This window comes from Mirounga leonina, unplaced genomic scaffold (assembly GCF_011800145.1).
Source record: "Mirounga leonina isolate KUSES-001 unplaced genomic scaffold, KU_Mleo_1.0 Mir_174, whole genome shotgun sequence".
Classification (NCBI taxonomy): domain Eukaryota; kingdom Metazoa; phylum Chordata; class Mammalia; order Carnivora; family Phocidae; genus Mirounga; species Mirounga leonina.
In genome coordinates this window covers 69707502-69734320 of record NW_023270451.1, presented here as the reverse complement: position 1 = coordinate 69734320, position 26819 = coordinate 69707502, and the positions used below count along the sequence as shown (strand labels likewise).

The 26819-nt window shown below is 36.2% G+C and overlaps 1 protein-coding gene across 3 annotated transcripts in view; it reads right to left on the bottom strand.

Moving 5' to 3' along the window:
* Positions 1 to 26819, bottom strand: part of MKLN1 (muskelin 1) — a 167638-nt gene that overhangs the window by 91035 nt on the left and 49784 nt on the right. The window contains exons 1-5 of one of the 3 annotated variants that reach the window (XM_035021127.1): positions 26141 to 26233; positions 11949 to 12091; positions 10188 to 10276; positions 5613 to 5722; positions 2343 to 2535 (exon numbers count right to left, since the gene is read on the bottom strand). In XM_035021127.1, the coding sequence (XP_034877018.1) occupies positions 2343 to 2535; positions 5613 to 5722; positions 10188 to 10276; positions 11949 to 11983 (427 nt within the window). In that variant the 5' untranslated portion in view covers positions 11984 to 12091; positions 26141 to 26233. Of the gene's footprint in view, positions 1 to 2342; positions 2536 to 5612; positions 5723 to 10187; positions 10277 to 11948; positions 12092 to 17329; positions 17540 to 26140; positions 26234 to 26819 lie in introns of those variants that run through there. The other 2 variants (XM_035021126.1, XM_035021125.1) reach the window with 2 other exon arrangements.

The following is a 26819-nucleotide window of genomic DNA, read 5'->3' as shown; positions in this document are numbered from 1 at the left end:
TCATTCCACAAGTTTTATACCGAGCACTAAGCTGTTTTTATTCACAATGCTTCTAATACCAAATGTGTGGGGTTTTTTCTCACACCAGCTGTTTCTCCAATTTTCTGACACCAACTGGGTATCCAACAATTCAATTCTGACACTATCTACCTGAAGTTACTGTCAGATCCTTCTACGTTAAAGGGCTCAGTCCCAAAAGACTATCCCCACTTCAAATGCCAACCCCAAATCCCAGGCCACCTGTACTTATTTACTGCCTGTAAATCTGGGGTTCCCACAAACCCCCTCAGGTTCAATAATTCACCAGAGTGAGTGAGACAGAGAAAGAGAGAGAGAGATAGTGTGTGTATGTGTTTTCTATGCCCTCTTCAGGCACCTCAATGTTTAGGGGTTTTTTTGTTTTGTTTTTTGTTTTTGTTTTTTTTGAGTCTCTACTACCTAGGGATGATTCATTAAAACACTGGCCACTGGTGGTTGAACTCAATCTCTGACCCCTCTCCCCTCTCTGCAGATCGGGCTGGGGTGGTGGGGCTGAAAATATCAGCCCTCTACACACAGGGTTTGGTCTTTCTGGAAATCTGAAGCTATCTAGGGACCCCAGCCACCTGTCATCTCAGCATACAAAAACACTCTTATCCCTCCACTAAATTTCAGGACTTTTAGGAGACAAAGACCAAATATTTAAAAAAAATTTTTTTAAAGATTTTTATTTATTTATCTGAGAGACAGAGAGAGTGAGAGCGTGCACGAGCAGGGGGGAGGGGCAGGGGGAGAGGGAGAAGCAGACTTTCCCACTGAGCAGGGAGTCCAACGCAGGGCTCGATCCCAGGATTCTGGGATCATGATCTGAGCCAAAGACAGACGCTTAATCAACTGAGCCACCCAGGCACCCTATTAAAAAAAAATTTTTTTTTAAGATTTATTTATTTGAGAGAGAATGTGTACACACACATACACACACACATATGTGTCTGAGCAGAGCGAGGGGCAGATGGAGCAAAGAAGAGAATCTTAAGCAAACTTCCTGCTAAGCAGGGAGCCCAAAGCCAGGCTCAATCTCAAGACCCTGAGATCATGACCTGAGCCGAAACCAAGGGCTGGATGCTTAACTGACTGAGCTACCCAGGCATCCCAATATATTTTTTTCCATTATACCACAACACCTATTCTGTTCTTTGTCACTGTGGGAGATTATTTTTTAAAAGAATACCATTCCATAAAATAACAACAGAGATCCTTTTAAAAAATAACAAAACAGGGGCGCCTGGGTGGCTTAGTCATTAAGTGTCTGCCTTTGGCTCAGGTCATGATCCCAGGGTCCTGGGATCAAGCCCCACATCGGGGTCCCTGCTCTGCGGGAAGCCTGCTTCTCCCTCTCCCACTCCCCCCGCTTGTGTTCACTCTCTCACTCTGTCTCTCTCTGTCAAATAAATAAAATCTTTAAAAATAAATAAATAAATAAAAATAAAAATAATAAAACATACCAGGCCCTAAATATTCAAATAGATGTCATCCTCCAAAACAATTATCTTTGGAGATTATATCATGTTCTAATATTCACATTTCTTTCAAAACCAGATTTAAAACCATCCAAGAAAAATCAACAATTACGTAGCATCCATATCACAAAGATGTTTCCAGTACAAATCTCCTCATTCATTATTCATTATAACTTTCTACTAATAACATTTTTTAACATACCCAACTATCCATTATGCCAAATCATGCCGTTAAAAAAATGGCAATTTTCTATCAACAAAAATACATAAAGCAATAGGCCTCCAAAACAGAAGGTAACATTTAAAGCCTTTTTGTAGGGCGCCTGGGTGGCTCAGTTGGTTAAGCGACTGCCTTTGGCTCAGGTCATGATCCTGGAGTTCCGGGATCAAGTCCCACATCGGGCTCCCTGCTCAGCAGGGAGTCTACTTCTCCCTCTGACCCTCCTCCCTCTCATGCTCTCTGTCTCTCATTCTCTGTCTCGCAAATAAATAAAATCTTTAAAAAAAAAATAAAAAAATAATAAAGCCTTTTTGTAACACTGTTTAGTGCTAGTCAATGTTAGCATTCATAAATGCAACTGCATGCTTCCATGGTTTCCCAAGATGGCAATTTAGATTTAGATATGTGAGTTCAAATATGTTTGTTGTTTTTCAAGTATCATTATGGACCTACCTTATATAAAAGCAGCACATAATTCAACAAGCTAACAATCTCTACAGAGTAAAAAGAGGGGAAAAAAGTAAACTAATAATTGGCATAAGATTATATTCTTTTCAAAAAACTATTTCTTGTATATACTTGAAATCACCCTAATAAACACAGTTTACATGTTTATAACATACCATTTACAGCTTTTTCAATCAATTCTTCACAAGCATCAAAATCACCCTTCAACACCAGTTTATCATGTAGATCTGTTAACATGGGATGTTCCAGGGCAATCTTGGTTTTTTTTTGTAGCGATTCAAAGGCCTCTGTATAGTTGTGTTGTCTGAAGTGTTTTAGGCAAAGACGAATAGCTTCCTGTTCACGGTACTACTGGAACACAAGAGAAAGTATGAAAAGAAGAGATTTGCTTAGTTATTACTGTAGGCAATAAGTGACAACTAACCTAAAGTGAGCGTTTACTATGTGCTAAGCACTGTACTACTCATTAGTATCATTATTTCTACTTTGAAAGGCAAAGCTGAAGCTTAGTCAATCGTAATAACTTACCAGAAGTCACAAAACCATATAGCAGAAAGACACAAAAGAGATGAAGATATACAAATATACATATATATACCCATAGGTATATATTTCATAAAGATAAAAGATATAAAAAGATGAAACCAAACCTAATTCTAGAGCCTGAACTTTTAAAAAAGCAGAAAAACTGTTTATCAAAGACCACCTAAGATTGCAAAGATTATAACTTCCATGGCGTTAACTCATCAGATTACAATGTTGGTACTCAAAGCTTAGAAACCATTAAATAATATATATAAGTTATATTATGCTTTTTGTTCTTGGTTCAAGTTATTACATGAAAAGCAAATATTATCAAGTGTTTTATGTATTTCAAAAACCACAAACAGAATTTATGACTCAAAATGATCAGAAAAAGATTATTTAAATTTTATATTTTTTTCGAAGCCTGGGCTACCTCATCTATTAAATGCTATGAAGTAAAAATCTCAATTAACTAGAATCTAAAGAGAAGAACGTTCAATGTACTAACTCTTCCCTATTAAGGTGAATGCCAAAAATACAAGCTCAGATAAAAACTTAAAAAAACAAACAAGCAGTATCTTCAAGAATAATTTATGAAATTTCCACAAATTTCCTAAATAAAAATTACCAAAATTAACTAGTGACAAAGCAGCAATGCACGATAACCAAACAAAAATATTTACTTGTAAGCATTATTCTTTTAAAAGACAAGAATATCCCCTTTTAGGAAGATTTATAAGACCTGAAATACAAATCAATTTATAATTGGCTGATTTTCTAATTAATAAAATGTCAAAACATTTTTCCTTAAGTATTACACTTAACCAAGATTTTCCTTATTCAAATAACAAAAGATTCATTCTTTATCCAAACGAACTTTAACCCTTGGCTTCTAAATAAAGATTTATCATAACTATCTGGAATCATATTTAACAGCAATACCTTTTTATCATGTTGACTTTAGGAGTCTGAATCATATCTATATTGTAAGTTTTCTATCAGGCTGCATATAGATATACAGTAGGAGAAAATTTATGAAATAGAATTTCAACACTTTAAAAAAAAGACTGAAACTCAAAGTGGTGAAGATTTTATCTAATTTCCAGAGGTTCATAATAAATGCAGCAAACTTGGGGCACCTGGGTGGCTCAGTCGTTAAGCGCCTGCCTTCTGCTCAGGTCATGATCTCAGGGTCCTGGGATGGAGCCCCACATCAGGCTCCCTGCTCAGCGGGAAGCCTGCTTCTCCCTCACCCACTCCCCCTGCTTGTGTTCCCTCTCTCGCTATGTCTCTGTCAAATAAATAAATAAAATCTTTAAAAATAAATAAATAAATAAATAAATGCAGCAAACTTGAAAAGTTAAGACTGAACAATTTTATGTTCTCAAATATAATCTCTCCACAATGTTGCGGTAACAGGTGAAATCTGCAACTTTCTACAATATCAAGAGGTATGTGTGAGTATACTAAAATACACACACACACACACACACATCGTAGGCTAAAGAGAAAATTACATTCAAATATCAGAGAAATTTAATCATTATTTTTTAAAAGAACCAATAGAATTTAGAAGATGCTAAGTTTATACAACTATGTGTATAACACTGTAAAGGTGATTTTTAACGTTTAAAAATATTGTCTCTACCTTGAAAGATCTTACAGTATTACAGGAAATCCAAGAATATATGAAAAATACAGAAAATACTAAAAGCATCTATTTTAAGTTGAATATAATCAAATGCCACAAATAAATTGTCAAAGAGTTCCTCAATTAAACTAACCAGAAAAGAGCCAAAATTCCATATGAAAAACCTTAGAATTTATAGTGCTTCCCAATCTCCTATGAGTACATCAGTTCACCCCTACTTGCAAATAAAAGTAGTAAGAAGTAGTGAATAGACTAAAGCTTTATCATCTCCTTGACAAGAGAGAGCCCCCCATCAAAAAAAAAAAAAAAAAGCTATGAGAGTCAAATAAATATTCATCAAAAACAAAACAAAGTATAAATGGTATGCAAAAAATCCAAAGACCTATTTCTCAATAACTTAAACTCACATTTTTCAGGCTGTATCCTCTGTATAAAATGATCTATGAACAAAATGGTTAAATATAATTTTATACTTCCTATAAGCACAAGATCATAATATTTACAGAAGCTATTTCAAATTCTTTGAAGGAAAAGTAAATATTCCTATTTTACTCAACAAACACAATGGAGTAATATATTATAAAAGCAGTACAGAGGGACGCCTGGGTGGCTCAGTCATTAAGCATTTGTCTTCGGCTCAGGTCATGATCCCGGAGTCCTGGGATCAAGCCCCGCATCGGGCTCCCTGCTCGGAGGGAAGCCTGCTTCTCCCTTTCCCACTCCCCCTGCTTGGTTCCTGCTCTCGCTGTGTCTCTCTCTGTCAAATAAATAAATAAAATCTTAAAAAAAAAAAAACAAAGCAGCACAGAATCAACACTACCCCACTAAAAACTGTGTTTAAATATTTCTATCAATATTGGTTGAAAACAAAATTCAGGATCAGATAGGTTTAATAATACATATAATGGCAGACTCTGGAGCTAGACTGCCTGAGTTTATATGCTGGTGTGGGCACTTTACAACTGTGAACTGTGTGGACCAAGCAAGATCCTCAAAGTCTCGGTGCTCCATTTCATCATCTGTAAAAGAGGGATAATAACTACCTATCTCATAGAGTGGTAATGATTAAATAAGTTATAAAGATTGCTTAGCAGCTGGCAGAATGTAAATAAATGTTAGCTGATTAATCACTACAGTTATTACTATTCTCAGTATTTTAAATTATTCTCAATGAAGACAAAAGCTTTACACATTGCTCCCTTTATAGGTATCAGAAACATAAAATCAGGATTTTAAAATACAGTCCTACCTTGCTATACCAGTTGAGACAGGGTTGTACTACATCGGGATCATCAATGCCACTAAGTTCAACGTACCAGATGCTAAAGTTAAAGCTGGGTCCCCAGGATAAGAGTGGAACTTTGTGGAGAAAAGAAAGAAAGAAAAAGAAAAAAAATTAACATAGTTCAAATAAAACTTTAGCAGAGTAAAATCACTATTCATGCCCATTTAAATTCATTCAATAAATTTTCAGAACATTTTCTATAAGCCTAACACTGTATTATTAGGTGCTGGGGTTACAGTAAGAAAAAAAAGAAAATATGATCCATGCCATCAAGGGATGTAATTTATAAAAACACTATAAAATAGGGACGCCTGGGTGGCTCAGTCTTTGAGCGTCTGCCTTCGGCTCGGGTCATGATCCTAAGGTCCTGGAATCGAGCCCCACATCAGGCTCCCTGCTCGTCGGGAAGCCTGTTTCTCCCTCTCCCACTCCCCCTGCTTGTGTTCTCTTTCTCGCTGTGTCTCTCTCTGTCAAGTAAATAAATAAAATCTTTAAAAAAAAAACACTATAAAATAAATTCAAAGTGCTTATTTATCTACCTCTCTAAAAACAGGACCAGGACTAGATGATTTAGCAGTCAAATTTTATCAAACCCGGGCGCCTGGGTGGCTCAGTCGGTTAAGCGACTGCCTTCGGCTCAGGTCATGATCCTGGAGTCCCGGGATCGAGTCCCGCATCGGGCTCCCTGCTCGGCAAGGAGTCTGCTTCTCCCTCTCCCACTCCCTGTTTGTGTTCCCTCTCTCGCTGTGTCTTTCTCTGTCAAATAAATAAATAAAATCTTTAAAAAAAAAATTTTTATCAAACCCACAAGAAACAAATAATTACTATATAAATTAAACTGTATCAGAGCACAAAAAGAGAGCAAAAGTTCAATTACATAACAAGTGGTATAACCCTGAAAATAAACTCAGAAGAAAAAGAATTTAAGGCTGATCTCAGCTGTAAGTATATATTCAAAAAAATTTTTTTAAGTTGCAAAAAAATTCTACCAGGTTTTCACTATAACCAAATAGAGTTCATTCCAGGAATAGAAGGATGGTTCAATAATAGAAGCTCTATTAGTGTAATTCACCATGTTAACAAAGTAAAAAATGTGTCTGATAACTTCAAGTGGTTAAGTGGTGCTAAGAGTAAATTAATAAAATTTATTTTCTACTCATTAGAAGAAAAAAAACCCCTCTTAATATGTAAGAAATAGAAGACAAAAGAAAACTACCTTACCTAAATTTTTTGTTAAATATCAAAGACCTCAAAAATTAAACCTAATGGAGAAACATTAAGTATTGCTGCTCAAGTCAGGAACAAGACAAAGAAGCCCAATTATCTCTATTATTCAACACTATATGGGAGATCTTAGCCAATGCAGTAAGAGAGAGGGAAAAAAAAGCAAATTAAGAAAAAACAGTATCACTTGAAGATGATATAGCTATCTTCATAAAAAATTCAAGAGAGTCAACTGAAAAACTTAAGACTGTATGCAAGGTAAACATGAAAATCAGTTTTCCCTCTACCTGTAATAACTAACTAGAAAATTTAATGAAAAAGTCCCCTTTAAAAAGGTCACAAGAGCTTACAGTATCTCAGAATAAACGTTAATATAGGCAGGAGCTATTGCAGAAAATATAAAATGTTAATTAAGAATTGAATAAATGAAAGGACATACTATGTTCTTAAATGGGAAAACTCAATGTTGTAAACATGCCAGTTCCCCTCAAATTTATTATAAATTTAATGTAATCTCAATCAAAGGCTCAGTGGTATATATCCAATTTTTTTTTTAAGATTTTATTTTTTTTTTAAGATTTTATTTATTTATTTGAGAGAGAGAGAACACATGAGAGGGGACAGGGCCAGAGGACAAAACAGACTCCCTGCCTAGCAGGGAGCCTGATGCGGGACTCGATCCCGGGACTCCAGGACCATGACCCGAGCCGAAGGCAGTCGCCTAACCAACTGAGCCACCCAGGCGCCCCTAAGATTTTATTTTTTAAGTAATCTCTACATCCAACGTGGGGCTCAACTCACAACCCCAAGATCAAGTCACATACTCCACCAACTGAGCCAGCCAGGTGCCCCATATCCATTTTTCTCTTTACATATAATTGAACAAGCTGATTTTTAAAAACATCAGTAACACAAGAATATCCAAAAGAAAATAAACATACTAAAAATATACAGTAATTATAAGTTTGATATTACTGAGGGAAAGAGAAGGTAAATTATTGAAACAGAAGAGTGAATCCAAAAACCTAAGGATTCAGAGGAGTTTATGGTACATAGGATGTCACCTTTCCACCTGCTTTCATAAAGGGCTACCATCAGGGCACCCCTCCCAGACTTAGTACTCATTCTAGACTTCTAAAAACTTCTGAGGATCCAGAATGCAGGCCAAATCTAGCCAGAGCTGAAGCTTCTCCCTAAAGCCCTCACAACCACCCAGTCTGCAAAAATCAGAAAAATCCACAGAAATCCAAGTCATTCTAGCAATTTAGCCTAAGCACGAAACAAATACCTGCTAAATTACCACCACAAGAGCGCCACATATCATTCAAGTGCTTTTTCAGAATGATTTTTTTTAAAGAAAACATGGTGATAAACTAAAAATACTAACCTAACATAAAGGCTTTGAGTTTCACATTTTCACTTTATATTATTTTCGAAGAAAATTTATCAAGAGAATGTTGAGAAGATTAGAAAGCAAGCACACAGTAGACCACTATTAACATCTTCTAACAGAAAAGAAATATGAAGTTATCTAAATATTAATATCCTAAGTATCAATGAGTTAATAAGTATCTATAATTATTTGAAAGCTCCAATTAACATTTTGCCTGAATACCATAAAACTAACCCAGGGCTAAGTAAAAGACATCCCATTATGCCCTGTAATTAAAGGCTGACAGGGCTGGAAAGAGGTCCAATTTCTTATCTTTGGGCAGCTGAATGTCTAACTGGTCCAGAGGAGACCTCTGTTTTATAAATTTTTAAGGGAAGAAAACTATGCAACTTCCCTAAACAGACGTTTATTCATACTTCTTCTAACAAATAATACTAGAAGACTGAGAACTATAGAAGCAGTAGCAGTAGGTAGTTTCCTTCAAAGTAAACCAACGACTGTGGGTACTGTGCATAAAAGCACAAATAAGATTCTGAACATAAAAAGAGAAAGAGAAATTTCATTTTGCATGATGAAGTAAAACAGAAGTTGAATAAGTACTTTAAAATTTAATATAACCTAAATCTATTACAGGAAAACATAAGACGTTTCACTGCTTGTACATTTGAAAGATGTGAACGTAGAACTATTAAAGCTATGCTAGGGTCTATAGGAACTTGGTGGCCTGCATAATGAGGAAAGAAGTACTCAGTACAAAAAAAAAAAAAAAAACCAACAAGAGTTAAACTAAGTCAAAAAATTTGCTTGTTCATAAATTCTCATAGAAAAACAGGAAACAGGTTTTTATTTACAATTATTTATTATAACAACAGAAACTATAGTCATAAAAGAAAGTAACACACTGGATAGCCCAACTATTGTAAAAGTAGTTTTTCCTCTATAGTAATCTTTATTAAGACCTTAAATATTCTTTTTGCCCAACAGAACTATCTGATTCAATGAAATGAACTGGCCACCTCTTGACAGGTTGGCAAAAAATGACTATGAAGTACACTGCTTGTTCCAAAAGAGGAATTTTTCTCCCAAATCAAAACATGGGATTCTGGCTTTTATTAATATTCTTTGAAGGATCTGATTCACTTTAATTTTAACATAGTATTTTCAGTTATGTAACATAGATGCAGACTGCAAATTGAAAGATTCAAGTCCTCACTTTTCTACCTTAAAAAAAGAAATAAATCCTAAAGAAAAGCAAAATAACTCTAAAAATACTGATGTTGAGGAGGCATTACAAATATTGTCTTAAGCTAAACACTTGCTAAATAAATACATGCCTTAGGTAGTATTTTTCAAACATTACTTGCACCAAAGGACACAAAATTAGTTTAATAGGTTTGATGAACATTTCACACACACACACACACACACAAAGACATAAAACAGAATGGGGGGAGGGTTAAAAAAAAAACCAGAAAGTAACCATAATATACTGCCTTAAGGAATTCATCAGTATTTAGTTTTAGAATATTATAGCTTTACAGTAACTTGATAAACCTTCCATAAAACAATCAAAGCTGAACTAAGTCACTTATCTCATTAAACCTTCCAAGAAAACGTTCAAATGAAAAAATACTTAGAAAATGTTCTACCTGAAATAACTGTCACTTAGTTATAGATTTATAAAGCAGGGAAAAGAAAACTTTTGCTGCAAAGGGCCAAACAGTAAACATCCTGTCTCTTGCAACTACTTTGTAGAGCAAATGCAAGACAGACATTACAACCAGTGAATAACCAGTGTGGCAGTGTTCCCATAAAATCTTATTTTAAGAAACAGGAGTTCTGAAGGATTCAGCCCAGAGACTGTAGTTTGTTGACTGATGGTATAAGGAATTTATTTCATTTCAGAATGCTAAAAACCTTACCTATTTTAATGAATCGACAAGGGAACATCTGTTCATCAATTTTATGCTTCAAGGTGAATGTTTCTTTGTTATAATCATTCTTTAAGCCACTGTGAAAAAAAATAGGTTATCAAATCTGACTTTATAATTTAGTAAACACACTAAACATAAATCATACTCAGATCTTAAGGTTAAACAAAATACACGACCAAGAAAATGTAAAGAAGTAGTCGAAGGGAAGCCTGGGAGGCTCAGTTGGTTAAGGGTCTGCCTTCGGCTCAGGTCATGATCCCAGGGTCCTGGGATCGAGTCCCATATCGGGCTCCTTGCTCAGTGGGGAGCCTGTTTCTCCCTCTGCCTGCCATTCTCCCTGTTTGTGCTCTCTCTGACAAATACATAAATAAATAAGCTTTAAAAAAAATAAGTAGTAGTCAAACATGAGAATATAGGTCAAAACTTGTATATTCATATCAACTGTATCATAACTGTGTTCTCTTAATTATATGAGGCCTAATGAAAAATGATCAGTGTTAATAAAAAGATGTGGCTACAGTGCATGGAAATGTGTGATAGGACCTAGTGTCCTTAGAGTAGAACTGAATATAACATAAAATATGTATGCAGTAAGAAAAAAATTAAAAATAATTCATGTACATATCTGACAACTTAGAGCCAAATACTAAAGTCTGTGAAACAATTAAGTTCTTAAAAATTCTGATTAAGATATTAATAATGTTCCTTTTAGAGCTCAGTAAATTTTCAAAGACACTTTTAACTCCATTGGTTTAATAGCACCCACTTCATCCTACATAAAAATAAACCCTTATCACCTTTCTACACAAACAGGATTGAAACACAAGTATTTATGGGAAAATCACTTACCTTCAGGTTGCCTTATGTCCTAAAATACTTTCATGACTTACACGCAGTATAGATGTAATATTTACTTATATCAAATACTGTGCTAATGGGACATATTATATCACAAATATATTCTAAAACACTGTGGCTTTATTTGTCCCTTCTACTGGCTGTCTGATTTTTCATTATCCAGGGGGCAAATTAACACTTTCATTCCTCATGGTCTATGTCTTTAAAACTCAAATTTACTAAGCTCCTTCCAAGTGGCAGGCACTGTGGTAGATACAGTCACATACTCTTTCTCTTTTTAGTCTCCAATTTATACTAAATTCCCAAAATACTGTTTCTGGATTAGGGCAAACAATCCTAATGTTTTAGATAGAGTCTGTACATATATTTTTTAAGATTTTATTTATTTAATTGTCAGAGAGAGAGACAGAGCACAAACAGGGGGTGCGGCAGGCAGAGGGAGAAGCAGGCTCCCCGCTGGGCAAGGAGCCTAATGCGGAATTTGATCCCAGGACCCTGGGATCATGCCCTGAGCCAAAGGCAGACGCTTAACTGACTGAGCCACCCAGACTCCCCAAATCTCATAATTTTAAAGCAAAGATTTTTATTGAAGCTGAAAATATTTCTGTGGTCATTTACAGTTCAAAAATAAGATCGAAAAATAAGTAGGGAAAAAAAACACCCAAGTTTTATTTTCTTCTTTAGTAACAATATTAAGTTGTGGCTGCTGGTTAAAAAAAAAGGCTAACTCAAGTCACCATATTAAAATAAGGCACTAGAAATACAATAGTAGAAATATTCTTTTCTCCCTTGAAAGAAAGATCAAACATGCAGATTTAGCCACAAAGAGATAAAACTAAGACTGCAGCTTGTTTAGAAGACAACTCCTTCTTCCCCATAATCATAACTCACCTGGACAATAGCTCTGTCATATTTTCTTCATTCATTCCACCAAAGACTTTAAATTTCTTCAAATTGCAGACATGAGTTTTCTCATATTTTCCAAATGTGATGTTCTGGACTATAGCAGGCCTTTCAAGTTTCAGAATCAAGTACTAAAAAAAGAAAAAAACAAATTATATCCTTTGTTTAGAACAAAGAGTTAAACAACTTTAAGTTAAAACTTTGGACAGTTAGCTGAAGAATGCCTAAGATCCATCCTATCCATCCTACACTGGTACACTGTGTTTTTAATGCTAAAGAACAGTATGACACAGCCCTGTACAGGCTGCCATACCACCACCACTTTTTGCCAAAGTACATCATCCTGAACTGTAGATGAAGGGGGAGAAAAGGACTAGTAAGTTAACTTCTAATGAAGGTATGCCATTCAATAAAAGACATAAACAGACTATGAGTTACCAAATAAAACAAGATTAGACTGCAAAAGCAGCAATCACATATTCTCATCAACTACACTCTGATAGCAAATTCAATGTTCAAAATCAGTGATGAAATTTTAAATTTAAAAACAAACTTGGAGATTTACTAACCAGCCCTGCCAATTTTATAAATTAAAAAACCTGGACCTACTATAGATATGTCTAATGCAGCTCAAGATTTCCTGTTACACACTGGATAAAATGGTGTCAGTTAATTAGGGAACACATTTTACATTATATAGATTACTTCAATTATAAAAATCAAGAAGGAAATTACTACTGGTTGAGTATACAGAGAAAAAGCTATTCAGAAAAATGATTCAGATACTTTGTTGCAGTGGCTTCATGCTAATAATGGGTAATACAATATCCTACAAAAGTAGGATAAAAATAAAATTGATGGTTGGCCCTACTTCATAACATGCAGAGAAAATTAACGGGAGAAAATATTTGCAAATAATAAACCTAATAAGGGATTAGTATCTAGAAAATATAAAAAATTCTTACAACTCAACAACAAAAAAGACAAGCTAATTTAAAAACGGCAAAGGACCTCAATAGTCCTCTCTCCAAGGAAAATAAACAAATGGTCAACAGGCACATGAAAAGATGTATCACTAATCATCAGGGAAATGCAAATAAAAATCACAATGAAATATAACTTCACATCCACACTAGGATGGCTATAATGAAAAACAAACAAACAGAAAATAACAAGTCTTGACAAAGATGTACAGAAACTGGAACTCTCTCAGACATTGCTAGTGGGAATGAAAATGGTACAGATGATATAGAACATAGCTTGGCAGTTCCTCAAAAAGTTAAACATAGAATTACTACATGACCCAAAAGTTCTACTCCTACATATATACTCACAAGAAGTGAAAAAAGGTATTCAAACAAACACTCGTAAACAAATGTTCAGAGCAGCGCTACTCACAATGGTCAAAAGGTAGAAACAACCCAAATGTCTATCAACTAATAAATGAAGAACAAAATGAAGTAATTCTATAAAATGGAATACTATTCAGCCATAAAAAGGAATGGAGTACTGATACATGCTATGACATGGACGAACCTCAAAAACATGCTAAGTGAAAGAAGTCAGACATAACAGGTTATGTACTGAATGATTCCATTTATACGAAATATCCAGAACAGGTAAATCCATAGAGGTAGAAAGCAGATTAATAATTACCAGAAGCTGTGTTAAGGAGAAAAGGAGAGACTACTTAATGGGTACCACAGGTCCTTATGGAGTGATTAAAAATATTTTGGAACTAGACCGATAGTTGCACAACACCGTGAATGTATCAAATGCCACTGACTTGCACATTTTAAAATGGTCAATTTTATGTTATGTGACTTTTACCTCAATAAAAGAATGAAGCTGATGTTGACATGAAAGATGATGATGATGATGATGATGATGATGATGATGATAAAATCAGAGTGAATATTTTGTGAGCACTAACTCCCTTGTTTGGTACATTGCTTGGATTTTTATACTCATTCTCTCATTTTAGTAGGAGTAAGAAATAGGAGTAGTATTTTAATAATAATTATCCTCTTTATCCTCATCATACAGATGAAGAAATTTTGGCTTAGAAAGGCTAATTAACTTTACCACCATTACAATGCTAATCAGTGGCAGATGTGACATTAAAATCAGTCAGTCTGACCGCTAATATTGTTGGTTGGCCGACCCAACCACCATTTTCAACCCAGTTCTTCCTAGCCACCTTCCAGCCAAAGGACAAATGCTGAGATGTAAGCAGAGATAAGTTCTGCTCTCCAAAACAAAATGCTACCACTGTGTAACCATGAAGAAAAAAATCAAGAGAATCTCAGAGACAACCAACTATAAGCCACTCAGCTTTCACCAGAAGTTGCCTAACTCTAGTTTTCTTGGGGAGGAGGCAGGGGGCGGGAGGGACCCGATTTATTTAACCCACTGTCAGACGACCTTCTGTTATTTGAAGTTAAAAGCGTCTCTACTGACTCACTGACTCCAGAGCCAAGGCTTTAACCACTACACCATAACAACTGTTTAGGTTTATATACTGTTTACATCTTAACTAGTGATTAAAATTTCTTTATTATCGGATGCCTGGGTGGCTCGGTTGGTTGGACGACTGCCTTCGGCTCAGGTCATGATCCTCAAGTCCCAGGATCAAGTCGCGCATCGGGCTCCCTGCTCAGCAGGGAGTCTGCTTCTCCCTCTGACCCTCCCGCCTCTCATGCTCTCTCTCTCTCTCACATAAATAAAATCTTTAAAAAATTTTTCTTTATTATCAAAATTGCCATAGAAAAATTAAGATTGCTATTTTTTAGTCATTGATCCTTTTTATCCATATCAAAGTAATAGGTATTACATAGTAACATGATTTTTGGGAATTCAAAGTTTCTTAGGAATACAACTGTATGTTAGAGAACAGACTACACAGGTAAGCAAGGGAGTATTCACATCTCTGTCTTTCTCATTAACCCATACTCCCTTCTCCTTCCTTTCTCTAGTTACCGTTTTTGTTTTTTTTTTTAAAGATTTTATTTGACAGAGAGAGACACAGCGAGAGAGGGAACACAAGCAGGGGAGTGGGAGAGGGAGAAGCAGGCCTCCCGCCAAGCAGGGAGCCCAATGTGGGGCTCGATCCCAGGACCCCGGGACCATGACCTGAGCCGAAGGCAGACGCTTAACGACTGAGCCACCCAGGTGCCCCTCTCTAGTTAACCTTTGAAGTCTCAGTTTAGAAGTCAGCCTCCCCTGACAACTGGTTAGGTACAATGTTGTAACTAATAAAAATGGGTTTTTATACAATCTGTTGTACACCATGCACCACCCTGTATATAATACCCCTAAATCCAAGTATTTCTTGCATATATATATAATTTTATTCCTAACCAAACAGAATTTGTTATTAAAAAGTTACATAAGGGGGCACCTGGGTGGCTCAGTCAGTTGAGCGCCCAACTCTTGATTTTGGTTCAGGTCATGATCTTGGGGGTTGTGAGATGGGAGCCCTGCGGCGGGCTCCACACTGAGTGTGGAGCCTGCTTAAGATTCTCTGTCTCCTTCTCCCTCTCCCTCTGCCTCTCCCTGCCCTGCTCATGTGCATTCTCTCTGGTTAAAAAAAAAAAAAGTTACACAAGTAAAATGTAAACTCTCTAATCTGAAGCAAACACAATGGTCTGATAGAAACACAACTCAGGGAAAAATTTTAACTTTCGGGGCACCTGGCTGGCTCAATTGGTAAGCATGTGACTCTTATCTCAGGGTCGGGAGTTACAAGCCCCAAGTTGGGTGTGGAGCCTTCTTTAAAAAAAAAAAAAAAGAAAAACTGAAACAAACCAAATGTTTTGGAAAACCCAAGTTAAGTTAGTCTGATACATTCATGCAATAAAATATTTTTAAAATTTTAATGTTTAATCACATTTTTACTTTATTTATGAATTTTATAATTTTCATTTTTCCAACTCGAGCATAAATAAAGTTCATTAAGCACCAACATTTTAGGGGCGCTGGGTGGCTCAGTCATTAAGCGTCTGCCTTAGTCTCAGGTCACGATCCTAGGGTCCTGAAATCAAGCCCGACATCGGGCTCCCTGCTTGGCCGGAAGCCTGCTTCTCCCTCTCCCACTCCCCCTGCTTGTGTTCCTGCTCTCGCTATCTCTCTCCATCAAATAAATAAGTAAAATCTTAAAAAAAAAAACCACCAATATATTTTTAAAAAACCCCAACATTTTAGAAAAACTATTTTAGAACTTATCATAGGGGGTCAAGGGCAGGCTGCCCCAAGATGGGCCACTTTGATATAAAGATTATTTTGAGTTAAAAGTAATCAAAACCCAGCAGATGCAAGAAAAGCTCTCTGCCTCCCCCTCAACTGCTAAGCTGGGAAAAAGAGCTATTAACAGAGGCTCCCCTTCACCTAAGGAACTTAACTGCAGAACTCCAAAACCTTGTTTTTCCAAACATCTCCTTTCACCTTCTTACTAATGAACTTTCTCCCCTTTGTATCCTTAGAACCTACCCCTTGCCTTCGCTCATGTAAGCTTCGTGTTGCCTCACTGTCTTTGGAATTTCATGTCTGCGTTGGACTCCCCATATGTACACCTATTAAATTTGATTTTCTCCTGTTAATCTGTCTCATGGCAATTTGATTCTAGGTCCAGCTAGAAGGAACACCGTGCAGAGGAAGGTCTTCCTCCTTGATACTATGTATCAACCTTTGAATTTTAAATAGGTAAGTATCAATGTATTAATTTTAAAATAAAACATAATGCATCACAATCTCTTTTCCAAAAGGGGGCGGTACACACAGAAAATCAAAGAACTATCACAATGGTTTGTAATTCAGCCACAGAATTAAGCAAGCAATGAAAAAGGAAAATTTTACTCTTCAAAACTTGTTCACAATTTCAGTCTTGAGATATTTTTTCAAAGTGAGGTGATTTTAAAAATCTTTTTTTTTTTTTTTAATTTTTATTTATTTGAGACAGAGAGAATGAGAGAGAGAGAGCACACGAGAGGGGGGAGGGTCAGAGGGAGAAGCAGACTCCCTGCCGAGCAGGGAGCCCGATGCGGGACTCGATCCTGGGACTCCAGGATCATGACCTGAGCCGAAGGCAGTCGCTTAACCAACTGAGCCACCCAGGCGCCCCTTAAAAATCCTTTTTAATCATAAAAATAATTACAATTTATAAGGAATAGGGAGGGTGATACAAAGGAAGAAAATGGGACAGAGGAGCTAGTGGTAGGAGCACTTACTTTAGAGCTTCAGATGGGTTTAGCAATGAAAGTGCTTCAAGGGTGCTTAAAGGATGAAACAGAGTGTATTATTAGTTTCCTCAAACTGCCATAACAAATTAGCACAAACTTGGTGGTTTAAAACACAGAAACTTATCCTCTCACAGTTCTGGAGCCCAGAAGCCTGAAATCAAGGTGCTGGCAGGACCACTTCCCTCTGAAAGCTCTAGGAGAGGATCCTTCTTTTCCTCTTCCAGTATCTAGTAGCTCCTGGTGTTCTTGGCTCGTGGCACTGTAACTCCAATCTGCCTCCATGTTCACATGGCCTTCTTCCTGGTACCTTTCTGTGTTGAACAAAGATACTCCTCATTGGATTTAGGGCCTGAACTAATCCAGGATGATCTCACCTTGAGATATTTAACGTAATTACATCTGCTAAGATCTTAAGGTCACATTTTGGGATTCCATTTCAGGGGGGTCACTACTCACCCTACTACACAGAACCAGCAAGGTCAAATGGTATGTGTTGAGAGGTAGGCCCTCACCAGGGCATTCTATGCTATCATAAGGAGTTTGAATTATAAACACAATGGAATCTATTAAACACAATGGAAAGCCAAGATCTGATTAACATTAAACACACACACACAGTGTGCTTTGCGGAGAATAAATCAGAGGAACTGACAGACCAGTTATATGTTGTTACAGTAATTCAAGCAAGAGATGAGATGAAGATTTGGACTAGAATGGTATGGAGATGAAGAGGATTAGACAGTTCTGACATATTTTGGAGACAGAACAAATGGAATTTAGTGATAGTTGGATGTAGGAAGGGGAGGGGAGGTATCAAGGGTGATGATTTAGCTTCTAACTCAAGTAACAGGGTAGTTGGGAATATCATTTACTCTAATCGAAAGGAGGCAAAGAAACAGGTGGCATGGAAATAAGACTAGGAAAGTCCAGATCCATATCTGTGTATGTCTTAGGCTGTGTAATAAATCACCTCAGTATCTGAAAACAACAGTGATTTATGCGGTTTTAAGATTCTGTGAGTTCAATGGACAGTTCTTCCAGTGGTAGCTCCTGGACTCAATCATGTTGCTGTATCATCTGGTAGACCGGCTGAAGAAGTGGACTTAGTTGGGGTGGAAGTGAGGAAGCTGAACTTTGCTGGGATGATTGAGCCTCTCAAGGAGGCTCAAGGAGGTCAGGTGGGCTTTCTTCAGAGCACTGTGCTCTCAGACTTCTAAGAGAGAGCAGAGCTACAAAACCTCTTGAGGCCTTGCTCAGAAGCTGCAACAACATTTTCACAGAATTTCCTGGTAGTCAAAGCAAGTCACAAGGCCAGTCAGGATTTATAAGTTAGGGGAATAGACTGCCCATCTTGCTGAAGAAGAGCTGTAACATCTGACCATATTATGAAATCTGGACTCTATTCCAGGTGGAGTAGAGAAACACAAAAGAGTTTTAAGGTGTGGAGCAACAAGAACAAAATCAATACCCATTCAGGATAAGAAACCTTCAGAAAACTATACAAAAAGGGCAACTTTCTCAACTGATAGAGGACATCTATAAAATATCCGTAGCCAGCATCATACTTAATAAAGATTCCCCCCAATATTAGGAGAGAAGGAAAGTTGGAGCCAGGGGGGAATAATACAGAAGATGAGAAAATATTTGCAAATCAAATATCTGATAAAGAACTTATATACAAAACTTCAAAAAAAACCTCAAGATTCAATAATAAGAAAACAACCAAATTTTAAAATGGACAAACCTCTGAATAGCCATTTCACCAAAGAACATTTAGGGAAGGCAAAACAGGCATATGAGAAGATGGTCAACATCACTAATCATTTTTACAATGCAAATTAGAACCACAAACACTTGTAACATTACTTTTCATTGCATCTTTATTTGTAATAGCCAAAAACTAGAAACAATCTAATGTCCATCAACAAGTAATTGGATAAAGTGATATGTAAGACATAAGAGAATTCAGCTAGGCAACAAAAATGGATAAATTATTGACACAAACAATACAGATGAATTTCAAGGTATCTTTGAATGAAATCAGACAAAAGAAATACATACTATATTTCTCCATTTACATAAAATCCTAGAAAATGTAAATCAATCAATAGTGAAAGAACACAGACTGGTGGTTGCCGAGAGATGGGGATGGAGGTAGGTGAGACAAATTAAAAGGAGATATAAGAAACTTCTGGGGTAGTAGATATGTCTAATATTTTAAGTGTGGTGGTACTTTTGAGGGTATATGGATTAAAATTTTTCAACTTGTACACTAAAAAGTGAAGTTTATTGTATGTCAATTATAACTTAATAGCTATTTTAAAAGTTACAAAAGTTAGTATTAAGAAAATGAGTAAGGGGCGCCTGGGTGGCTCAGTCGGTTAAGCGTCCAACTCTTGGTTTTGGCTCAGATCATGATCTCATGGTACCTGAGATCAAGCCCCAGTTGTTGGGCTCCGTGCTCAGCAGAAGTCTGCTTGAATATTCTCTCTCCCTCGACCCCTCCCCTCACTTGCGCTCTCATGCACATGCTCTCTCTCTCTCTCTAAAATAAATCTTTAAAAAAATGAATAAGCAAGCCACAGACTTAGAGAAAATATTTGTAATACATAACTAAGAATTTATATCCAGAAAACATAAGCAATTCCTACAACTCAGTAATAAAAAAAGTAAACAGCTCCATTTTTTAAAGAGTAAAGAATTCACAAAAAAGATAAATGAATAGCCAATAAGCAAATGGAAAAAAGTTCTTAAATCATTAGTCATCGGGGCACCTGGGTGGCTCAGTTGGTTAAGCGACTGCCTTCGGCTCAGGTCATGATCCTGGAGTCCCTGGATCAAGTCCCGCATCGGGCTCCCTGCTCGGCAGGGAGTCTGCTTCTCCCTCTGACCCTCCTGACCCTCCCCACTCTCATGTGCTCTCTCTCTCAAATAAATAAATAAAATCTTTAAAAATAAAAAATAAAAAATAAAAAAATAAAAATAAAAAAAAATCATTAGTCATCAAAGAATTATAAATTAAAACCACTTCACACCAACAATAATCACTAAAATTAAAATGTGTGTCAATGCCAAATGTTGGTGAGGCTGTGAAGCAACTGGGAGTCTGATAATTTCATAGAAAATAATATATCCCTACCTTACAATGCAGTAATTCTACCTCTAGATATATATCCAAAAGAATAAAAAATACATTATTAGTTGTAAAATCTTCGAAAAGAATGCACACACAAGCTTTATTTATAATCACCAAAAACTGAAACAATGGAAATGTTCATCAACAGAAGGATGTGTAAACAAATTATGCTATAGGTTGCCTGGGTGGCTCAGTCGGTTGAGCATCTGACTCTTGGTTTCAGCTTAGGTCATGATCTCATGGTTGTGAGATTAAGCCCCATGTTAGGCTCCATGTTCAGCAGGAGTCTGCTTGGATATTCTCTCTCCTTCTGCCCCTTCCCCCACTCTCACTCTCTCTCTCTAAAAAATAAATAAATCTTCAAAAAAAAACAGATTATGGTATATCCATAGAACAGAATGGTATTCTATAATGAAAAGAATGTAATACTGATGCAAGCAAAAACATGGATAAACATGAAAAACACTGAGCATAAAAAGCCATGTATAAGAGTATGTATATGCACATATATATACTCTATGTCTCAGTTTATATTAAATTTTAGAATTGGCAATAACTAATCTATGCCAAGAGTCTAAACAGTGATTGCCTCTGGGTGGAGGGTGGGAGAGATAGGGATTCACTGGTAAGAGACAGAAAGGATCCTTCTGAGGGGATAGAAACATTTTATATCTTGATAGAGGTGTGAATTATATTTATGTGTGCATTTTTCAAAATGAATACTGTACACTTAAGGTCCAGGTAAATTATATTAGTTAAAAATGTATTATACAATATAAACAATGCTCCTTTTACAAATTTGGACAAAATACCATTAAGACACTTAATAAATTTACTGGTATCCTAGTTGTATACTAGAAATTATACTGAAATGCATATATTTCCTTCCTCACTTTGTACTTATTCCCATAATATTCTTGTTATGATTCAAAGAATAACCTGAATATACTACAAAAACAAAAGCATACACCCACCCACCACACACACCCCAACTGTATTAAATAATCACTAAAGTTTCTCTGACCTGCTTAAATTATACAAAAAGAAGAATGCTTGTTGTTTGTTAAACAATTTTAACTGACTTCTCTGGCCCCAGAAAGCAAAGGATATTACCTAAAATCATACTTTTACTTAAATTACCTCAGAAGGAGCTTATAATTTTAATAGAAGAGTTATGATCTAATCTTTCTTAAAGCAATTATCAAGACATGTGTTACTAAACATACATTTTATCCAACGCTAGTATATTTGCCAGTCACCTTGAAAAACAGATTTTCCATGGCAGTATTAGTAACTCCAATAAAACGTTCTGATGAGGGAACAGGGTGCAATTACAATCTTAAAGTATTTATGGGGTTTTCATTCATGCTATATTTACTTCCTACCAGCACAGATGATTCCAAATTAAAAGCTATGTTTTCTCATTAGGTCTCAAAATATGTGTGGTCTACCACAATGAAAATGGCTTTAATTTCAACTTAAAAACAGATTTTAGAAGTATAAGAATGAAATATAAAAGAAATTAAAAACCCACCATCCTGATATAACCACTACCACCATTTTGGTAATAATTCAGTTTAACACTCTATGCACACACTCACACAGACACATTCTTTACGTAAGTGGAATATTATATATGCTATTTTTAATGGGCATAACTTTTTAAGTAATTGTTTTGTTTTCTCTTTTTCCTCCCTCATCTCTTCTTCTCACCAATGCTAACACTCAGACGTGTATCCTTTCATATCTTTATCTGAGCTCACTGCATCACATACAAATATACATACATAACCACATATACACATACATACATATCTACATACTGGTGAAAGAGAGTCATTATTCAGGTAAACAAGAGTAGGATCTTATTATGCTTCTCTGCATCATGCTTTTCTCATTTTATGGTGGAAATCCCTCCAAGTTAACTGGTATAAAGCCAGTTCATTTTATTTAATGGTTAACAATATCCCAAGAAAAATGTATTCTAGCATTCCCCTATAGATGAGTATTCTTTTTCTCCCCAGAATTACATTACTCAAGAATTGCTGTATTCAAAACTTGTATACATCTAACATACTTACCCTTTTATTTCTAAGAGGCAAAGTCCTGGGAAGGACTGAGTAGGACAAATAAATGTACTCTCCCTATCAATGGCCCTTGCCAGATATTATTCAAAAAGATTGTAATAATTCAGATTTTCAATTTCAGATTTCACAATGTATAGGTACTCTTCTTCCCAAATCCCTGCAGCAATGAGTGTTATTATTCTTTGAAGTGTCTCTTATATAAGCTAGACATTTTAAACAATCTATTGGTTGAAAAAGAAAAAAACTATAAAACCTTGATATGATATGAAAAAGAAATATATGAAGGTACAGAATACGTGAGTGCACAGAGGCAAATGCTGGTGGGAAGGGCATGCTCACAGAAAGAAGGGGAGCCAAAAGGCTGTGAAGTAGGTCCTCGCTCCAAAGCTTTCAGTATGGGGCTAAGTGCACTCATAGAGCAGACACAACAGCAGCAATAGGAAAGTAAAGTTGGGGAACCATGAAAGTTGAAGACAGTTGAGTATATTAGGGTTCTCCAGAGAAACAGAAGAGAAATAGGCTATATAGAAAGATATGTAAGAGATTTATTATGGAAATGGGCTCACATAATTATGGAGGCTGAGAAATCCCATGATAACGCAATCTACAAACTGGAGAACCAAGAAAGTGACTCCTCCAATCCCAGGCAAGCCTTGAGATAACTGCAGTCTGGCTGACCCCTTGACTGCAACCTCAAAGAGACCCTGAGCTAGAACCACCCAGCTAAGCCACTCTTAGATCCCTGACCCTCAGTAACAATGTGAAATAATAAATGCCTGTTTTTAACCGCTAAGTTTGGGGTACTTAATTACACAGCAATAGATAATATAGCATCCAAGGCCAAAATAAATATTAACAGTTCCATTTATTAAGTAGTTAGGTCCAAACAACTAATAAGGATTTATGTACTGACAACTTAGTAGCCATTTGAAAAAACAATAGACATAAATTAAAAGAAAAATATTTGTACTTCATTCCTAGATAAATATAATTACTTACTAATGTGATATGTGTGCCTGCCTGTTGGACACTGCACAAAGACTCAAACATTTGAATTAGACTGGAATCTAATTCCTAACCACATTGATTTTCTACATAATACTTGTGGTTTTGTTTTTTTTTTTTAGTCACAGCAAACACAAAATTCCCAGCTTTGCCTTGACACCACTGAAAGGGAAATACAGAAATTAGTAAAACAGAATGCTACTTTTTCAAGGATCTTACAATCTAATGAGGAAAACACACACTAACAACTAAACACAACACAAAGTAGAATGAAAGGAGTCCCATGATTCTATGATAGATACAAAACAAGTATTTCTATCAAAAAAAAAAAAGAGATTTGATGTTAACTAGTAATAGAGTAATACTTCCATTTACCCACCACCTTCAGAAAAAGACTTCCAGATAATACAAAATACAAAATTTAGAAATCCAGAAATAAAACACTTAAGAGTACATGATAACCCTAAAGCCTTATTTTTATGTATGAAGAAACACAATTCTAGAAAGGTGAACTCTCTCTGACCCTAGTTTCCATAGAGTCAATGGCAGATTACTTACAACAATATGTGATAGAGACAGAAGGCATATAAAACATGAGAGAATATAAAAACAAGAAGCTTCCCTACCTTTTCTTCCTTGTCAAAAATAGTACCCAGTCAGAAGAGAAAAGAGAGGCAATATTCATCTTTTGTATTTGCTTATGTGTTAGCAAAAGGCTTAAAAATGTATACATATGATCTTACATTTTTCAAAGTGCTTTCATAGTCAGTTTTCCTCACTTGGGCAACCACCACCCAGTCAAAAGCTTCCAAAATCTCTTGCCAGGATTATTGCAATAGCACTTTTCACCTCTTAATACATTATTTATTTTGTGTATTGTCTCTCTCCTCAAAAAATAAGCTCTATGAGGGTAGAAATATGATTGTGTCCTGCTTATACCTCACTGATTTTCCTCAAACACCTACAAGAGAATCTGACAAACAGCAGCCACTAAATTTGTACATATTGAACTGAATGAATGAGAGCTACAGACAAAAGGTGAGAACGTACTGCAGGCATAATTTCTAGTCCCTGGTGTACCAAACCTTCTCCCAGTCAGTCAAACACTAATCCAGGTGCTGCTATGAAGGAATTATGATAGATATAATTAAGGTTCCAAATCAGTTCATTTTAATTAAAACAGAGATTATCTGGGTGGGCCTGACCTAATCGTGAGTCTTTTAACTCTTAGTCTAGAGATCAGGGACAAGAAGTCAGAAATTCAAAGCACAAGAGGGAATCAATGCATGATTGCTCACTTGAAAATGAAGGGGGCCATGTGGCAAGGAATGTGGGCAGGGTCTAGGAACTAAGAATAGCTCTTAGCTGACAGCCAGCAAGAAAATGGCGACTCCATTCCTATAACCACAAGAAACTGAATTCTGACAACAGCAAAGCTCATTTTTCTCCAGAGCCAGCAGATGAGAACTCCGCCAATACCTGGATTTCAGCCTTGTGATACCCTAAGCAAAGAGCCCCACACCGCCATGCTGGACTTAATCCTGTGCAACTGTAAGCTAGTAAGCAGCTTGCAACTAAATTTGTGATCTGTTATACAACAAAAGCAAAATAATACAAAGGGACCTATCATAATGAGGACAATGTTAAAATCACATACCACACAAGGCTTTAAGATTTACAATCAACTTCATCAGAATTAGAATAAAAGCTCCAATCAGAATCATCTCCAATAGAATTGCATAATGATTAGCCTAGTGACAAAATTTTAGAATAAAAGGTAAGTTTAATTGGGTCCTTTTTGGCAAAATTTCAATGGGTAGAGAAATGAGGACAAGAATGAAAACCATTATTACTTTATTTTTCCAGTAAGTAACATTAAGGAAGGTGTGCAATATCTACTGAAATATACACACTAAATATAGAGTATTAATCCATTTTTCCAATAAATACCTCCTAAATGTTACACTTTTGTTTTTCTACTTGTTACTTAGATTTTTCTATCTTTTCCTTCATGACCCTTATGTCAGATGGCCATTAATATGCCTATCTTTTATAGCTCTGATCCGTACACACAAAGTTACTTCCAGGTGCTGAAACCTGAGGAAATAACCAAATAGAGTAACATTATAACCAAAGTAGATTCTAGGAAAGACCCCCCAAGACCTAAAATTTTATCACAATGATTTCAGTTTTTCAGTATCCTCTTTTTTTTTTTCTGATTCTCAGATCTGTTCAAGACACGATAAATGAATTATTAGTTACCATACAGTCACTTCTCATTATTTGCGGATTCCTTATTTGTGAATTCGCCTACTCACTAAATTTATTTTCAGCACCAAAATCAATACTTGCAGCACTTCTATAGTCATTCCCAGACATGTGCATGTGCAGAGTGGCAAAAAATCTGAGTTGACCAAGGGACACTCTGCCTTCTTGGTTTAACTCTATTATACTATAAACAAATGTCCTTTTCACCATCTATGTAGTGCCACATCTTTAATACTTTTGTGCTTTCTGTTGGTGATCTTGCTGTCTAAAATGATCCCCAAGCAGAGTGCTGAAGTGATATCTAATGTTTTTAACCATAAGAAGGCTGTGATGTGCCTTACAGAGGAAATATGTGTCAGGCTGGGGCAGTGATGCCCCCTTGACAAAAGAATTTCAAAGAAGTTCCCTGGGCCCCAGGGGAATTTCAATCCCTCCTTCAGTGCCCACCTGGCTTGAAAAGTTCTAATGAAGAGGCCGCTGCACTCCTGCAGCAAAGGGAGCACCTAGAGCTTGTGAAACGTGAGTCCGGGGGTGCCACCTCTACATGAAGCATTTCACAGGACCTACACAAAGACATATGTGGGAAGTCTCTTAGAACATGTTCATTTTTCTCTGGCTAAATCTGAGTCAAAACCTTAGTTTCCTCAAGAGTCTGCCACGTGTCATCAGGCAGATCCTGAGAAAGACTGTGAAAACTCTCTGGGTTCCCCGTGGCAAGACTCACTCATATTGTGATCCATTCTCTCTGAACTCATTTCAAGCTTCATTCAGGCATGAGTTATAGTGCTATGGCTCTAAGTTCAATGTTAATGAATAAACAAAATATATATCAAATACAGTGCCTATAAACAGAAACACACATAAAGTAAGGTTATGTACTGATCAGTTGACAAAAATGTTATGACCAAAGACACAGAGGAATCTAACCCTGTATTTCCCCTGGGAGCAATGGCTCAGTATTCACTAGGTGCAGTGTTCATGGCAACTTTATAAGACATAACTATTGTGAATAACAGAATCAACTATCTATAAAACTGAAACACTTAGAAATAGAAATACTTGTCACAGTTTTAGGGCAGTAAAGTAGCTAGTATATGCACCAAATTCTTACAATTACCATATGGTC